Source organism: Gekko japonicus, unplaced genomic scaffold (genome assembly GCF_001447785.1).
Source record: "Gekko japonicus isolate JY-2015 unplaced genomic scaffold, Gekko_japonicus_V1.1 scaffold5044, whole genome shotgun sequence".
NCBI lineage: Eukaryota > Metazoa > Chordata > Lepidosauria > Squamata > Gekkonidae > Gekko > Gekko japonicus.
In genome coordinates, this window is record NW_015171653.1 from 30,190 (window position 1) to 35,762 (window position 5,573).

The 5,573-nt window shown below is 50.2% G+C and overlaps 1 protein-coding gene across 1 annotated transcript in view; it reads right to left on the bottom strand.

The window, feature by feature from the left end:
- The window catches only part of KRI1 (KRI1 homolog), a 32,899-nt gene extending 27,962 nt beyond the window's left edge, over window positions 1-4,937 (bottom strand). The window contains exons 1-5 of the mRNA XM_015419990.1: window positions 4,839-4,937; window positions 4,649-4,725; window positions 4,249-4,351; window positions 2,521-2,629; window positions 73-121 (exon numbers count right to left, since the gene is read on the bottom strand). Coding sequence (XP_015275476.1) covers window positions 73-121; window positions 2,521-2,629; window positions 4,249-4,351; window positions 4,649-4,725; window positions 4,839-4,926 — 426 coding nt within the window. The 5' untranslated portion in view covers window positions 4,927-4,937. The remainder of the gene's footprint in view (window positions 1-72; window positions 122-2,520; window positions 2,630-4,248; window positions 4,352-4,648; window positions 4,726-4,838) is intronic.
- Window positions 4,938-5,573: the final 636 nt, after the last annotated feature.

Genomic DNA, 5,573 nt, shown 5'->3' on the forward strand with positions numbered 1-5,573 from the left:
CCCACACCATGGGGACCCCTTGCCCTACGTCCACACAGACTCTGCCCCTCCCCATTCCCCTCCCAGTCTCACCAACTGGTTTTTGACTGCTACTCCGTCTTCATCTTCATCCACGTACTTGCTGCAAAGAGACAGAGAGAGGATCTCCGCATTAGTGGATTCCCTCAGAGAGGCACATGAGACTTCAGCACTTTATTCCAGAGAAGACAGAGGTAGACCACAGAAGCTGATGGCACAATATTTTAGTCTGTAAGCGGCCACAAGATTTGCTTTCTTAATCCATTCCAAGTTTCTGCTGAGACAAAATTTAAATCTGCATGTGAGCTCCAACTTAGCCACTTCAAGAGTCCAGGGGCACCTTTAAGATCAACAAAGGTTTATTCGAGGTATGAGCTTCCTCAGATACATTGGAATGGAAGGTAAGTTTCAACGTTATAGGCAGGGGCTGATCAGGAAATGAACATGTAACATAATGAAGATGTTTTAAGATATGCAAAGACAAAAACACATAACAAGCTGAGTTGACATTATAACCTTAGCTTGTTATTTAGTTTTGTCTTTGCACATCTTAAAACATCTTCATCACGTTACATGTTAATTTCCTGATCAAGCCTTTAAAGTTTGAACTCTACCTTCCATTCCAATGTATCTGAAAAAGTGTGCATGCACACAAAAACCCGTACCTTGAATACACCTTTGTTAGTCTTAAAGGTGCCACTGGACTCTAAATGTGTTCCATCGCTTCAGACCAACACGGCTGACCACCTGGAATTAGCAACTTCAAGATGAAGTTTCCCTTTGACTGCGCTGTGTGTGTATTAATCATGTCAACTCTCTAAATATCTAGGAAAAGCTGAAATACATACACAGGTTTCTGAGAGTTGCCATTTTCAATGTCTGCTACTTTTATCTCTGTATGTAATCATTCCCCCCCATCCCACGACTGTGAACATTTCATTTTCCCCTTTAAGAGTAAGTTTTTGTACCACCCTGTTGAGCACACAAAACCCAACAAGATGTAAGGCTCTGAATCCCTTAACAGTCCCTCTACAGATCTTTTTGTAAATCCTAACAAAAAGGTGCCCCACCTGCCCTCAGTAAAACACCTCATTCCTTTTCTCATGATACTGAATACCTTCCCCATCCCAGAGAATTCCAAACACTAGACAAGACGCCCTGGTGACAAAACACAGTGCACAGATTAAGTTCAAACTTACAAGCAATAGAAACCATATTATCAGCATTCCCATATGAAATGGAATGTGCTAGGGGTGTGGTTCAGTGGTAGAGCATCTGCAATGGAATGTGCTAAGGGGTGTGGTTCGGTGGTAGAGCATCTGCTTGGCGTGCAGAAGATCCCAGGTTCAATCCCTGGCATCTCCAGTTAAAGGAACCAGGAAGTCGGTGATGTGAAGGACCTCTGCCTGAGACCCTGGAGACCTGCTGCCAGTCTGAGTAGACAATACTTACTTTCAGGGGGTCATTTCGTACAAAATGAGATGCAGGAGCTCATTTGCATAATTTAGCTGCATATGCCACACCCCCTGACAAAGGGCATGCCTGGGTTTCCTACCCAATCTTCTCCAGGGGCACCTGGAGAAGATCGAGCAGGGAACCCAGGCATGCTTAAAATGGGGAAGGGAAAGAAAGGCATTTAAATCCCCCCTCCACTTCCCCGAGTTTCTCTGCAAAAGCGGAGAGGCTCAGGGAAAAAAGGAGGCATGTCTGCCTGCCTGCCCTTCCCCAGCCAACCACTGCTCAGGGGTTGAGGGAACTGGGCAAAAGGAGCTGTGATATGGCTACAACCACTGCCACATGTGCCCACTCCTGGGCTTGTTACTCCCGGAACGCCGTTCCTGCTCATTCCCCCTCGAAATGACCCCTGCTTACTTTGATGAACCATGGGTCTGACTCAGTATAAAGCACCTTTATTTACACATGCCTCACTCAGCTTTAATCACCTGCTTGTAAGACAGGGAAATGACATTCCCTGCTCCCCGAGGTGCATTTGAGATGGAAACATCCCCACGTCCAAGCTCTGGAAACCATCCCCAGCACCATGCAAGTTGATGCAAGGTTAAAAACAACGCTGCTCTCATGCGATACGATTTACTTGTCTGTTCTTCTACTGTTTACAAACAGTGAACAGACAGTATATGCATCAGAATCGTGCAAAACACTACCTTACCCTTCTCAACATCCATGGCCAGGAGAACATGGACCAGGAATGCTAGTGAAAAAAATTACAGAAAGCGCAGGGGGGGGGGGGAGCATGAAGGCATCCCATGGTAGCAGAGAGGACAACCCTCACACATCCACTCAAATCGATTGTTGGCTGCAAGGCTGTAGCTGCAAGTGCAAGAAGGAACGATTCCAGGCCGAGGTTTCACGTGTTCAAAGAGACCATTACTGAAAGGTAAGACACACAACCTCATCCTAACATTTCAAAGTTCAGGAAGCTCAGGAAAGGACAGGGTGTTGGACAGCAGGAAGCAGCCAACTGGCTTGGTTATGTCTTACCCTCCCTTCTCCAAGACGACCCTCCTTTCATAGTCCTTCAAGTACATGGGCTTCTCTTTCTTCTTCTTCTTCGAACGTGGTTTCTCATCCTCACTTCCTGATGAGGACCCTGAGAACAAAGCCAAGCGTGGTGGACCAAACAGCAACTCCCAAGAGAGTAAGGCCTTTATGTAAGGCATACAAAGAAGAATGAGGTGGAAACAAGGGCTGTGCCGTTTCAGATGAAACATGGAGGAACTCGGACTCGAATGCTTCTTTGTGTGAAAAGCTCTACGGAAACGAAACTAGTGAGGCAGGGAGGGAAAAGCTTCCAGCCCTGCCTTTGCTAATTTTCGGTTTGAAGTAAGTTTTTAACATGGGGGAACATTTCTGTAACGGGTCAGGCCCTTCTTGTGCTACCAAGCATTTCCACCACCTTGTGACCCAGACCCGAGTGAAATAAAATCAGTGTGTGGTGACTTTTAGTTTTTTAAATATGATTTTATTACGTACGTTTTGAATTGTTAGCTGCCTTAGGGGCCCTTGGAAGGGCAGAAAAGAAAGTCAGGATACAAATTGTGGGGCCATGGCTCGGAGGTAGAGCACCTACTTGGCATGAAGAAGGTCTGAGGTTTCCTGGCATTGCCAGTAGTAAGGATCGAGTACTAGATGACATGAAAGACCTCAGCCTGAGAAGACAATACTGACTTTGATGGACTGAGCACCTGATTCAGTATAGCTTAAGACATTAGTGTGTAAATAGAGACAGATCATGATGGGTAGCCATGTTAGTCTGTCTGTAGCAAGAGAAAGAGTCCAGTAGCACCTCACGAAATCTCATATCCTGCCACTGATTTTCCTTAGTCTTTAAGAAAAATCTGTGGCAGGGTATGAGATTTCAGGAGTCACAGCTCACTTCTTCAGATACAGCTAGAACGTGAGTCCATCTGTCCTTACTTCTTGGAGAGTGGAGTGATTTCAAATGCTGGATGACAACAGCAGGCAAACGACAACAGCAGATGAATGACAATATCATACCTAATCCAAACACACCTGCTATCGTCATCCAGCATTTGAAATCACCCCACTCTCCAAAATGTAAGGACAGTTGGACTCATGTTCTAGCCGTCATCTGATGAAGTGAGCCGTGACTCATAAAAGCTCCTGCCGCAAACGTTGTTAATCTTTAAAGTGCTACTGGGCTCTGGCTCTTTTCCTCAAGTATAAACAGAACAAATGACCCAACCAAATGAGCAATAAATGTGTGATGACAACCCAAAGTGTGGCCCCAGGTCAGGCATTTGCAGGATCAAGTACCTTCAGGGGAGCCCAGGCCGTTGTCCAGCTGGTAGATGCGGGGGTCCTTAGTCTTCAGCAAGGCCAGCGTTCGGTAGAAGGTGCTGTCGGCCTCCAGATCCTGCTGGGCAACAGCAGGCAAACGACAACAGCAGATGAATGACAATATCATACCTAATCCAAACACACCTGCTATCGTCATCCAGCATTTGAAATCACCCCACTCTCCAAAATGTAAGGACAGATGGACTCATGTTCTAGCCGTCATCTGATGAAGTGAGCCGTGACTTGTAAAAGCTCCTGCCGCAAACTTTGTTAATCTTTAAAGTGCTACTGGGCTCTGGCTCTTTTCCTCAAGTATAAACAGAACAAATGACCCAACCAAATGAGCAATAAATGCGTGACGACAACCCAAAGTGTGGCCCCAGATCAGGCATCTGCAGGATCAAGTACCTTCCGGGGAGCCCAGGCCGTTGTCCTGCTGGTAGATGCGGGGGTCCTTAGTCTTCAGCAAGGCCAGCGTTCGGTAAAAGGTGCTGTCGGCCTCCAGATCCTGCTGGGATGAAAAGGAGAACACCGGTAGGAGCTGCAGCCGAGCACTTAGGGTGGCCACGGGGAGCCTGCCCCCCCCCCCAATGCTCCCTCCAAGCTATAGAGTCTTGTGAGCAAACATCCTACTTTGTGAGCTGCTGGCGTTAAAGTGGTGAGCGAGTGATTTGGCTGCTGTGTAAATTAGTTTGCTTCCTTCCCGAGCGAAGACAACGTGTGAGCCGGAGGCTAGAAAACTGCGAGCTGGCTCTCACTAACTCAGCTTAGAGGGAACACTGCCCACACCTCCGGGAGCCCGACTCACCCTCGCCGCCTCCTCTTCGTCCTCCGACTCGGAGCTGGACTCCGCGCTGTCGCCCGCGTCCCCGTAGCGGTCCTGCACTGGAGGAGAAAAGGGAAGCAAAGGCAGCGCTGAGGCGGGCGGCGGAGGGGGGACGAGGCGCGCCTGCCGGAGGAAGCGCCACCCCCCCCCGCCCGCCCGCCCGGCCACTCACGCCGCTGCAGCTCCTCCCGCCGCCGGTACCGGCCGTAACGCTCTGCGAAGGCCGCGTTCACCCGCAGCCCCCCAGGCGCAGCCATCATCACGACCGCCGCGTCCGAGTAAACCGGAAGGGAAACAAGAGCCCGTGCTCATTTCCTCCCCGCTAGCCAATCACAAGCCAGAGCGAGGGTGCGAACGCTGTCAATCAACGACCCCCGCAGCCGCCGCCGTCGCAAACTTCCGGAAAGGGTCAAGGGACCAGGCGGCCCACGGGGTTTAGCGCATGCGTGTTTCGGCGGTCCCCTTTCTTCCCTGCAGCCCGCCGGAAAAGCCAGGAGAGCTGGGGCACCACCCCCTGGGGGGGGAGGGGAGCTGGGGGGGGAGCTTGTTGGGGTGCGACAGCCGCCAAGCCCCTCTTCTTCTTTCCCCTGCAAACCTGTGCGCTTGTTCAGTGGGCGCGGGCCTTCGCGCAGGGTTGCCAACCTCCAGCTGAGGATCTCCCGGAATTGCAACGCATCTCTCCAGGCAGCAGAAATCAGTTCTTCTGGAGGAAGCGGCTACTCGGGAGGGTGGAAGTCTGTTGGGCCTGGAAGTCCCTCGTGTTCCACAAACGTGGTTCGTGTGCCCCCAAAAAGAAGAAGAGATTGGATTTCTACCCCGCCCTTCACTACCCAAAGGTGTCTCAGAGCGGCTTACAGACTCCTTTCCCTTCCCCTCCCCACAACAGACACCCTGTGAGGTAGGTGGG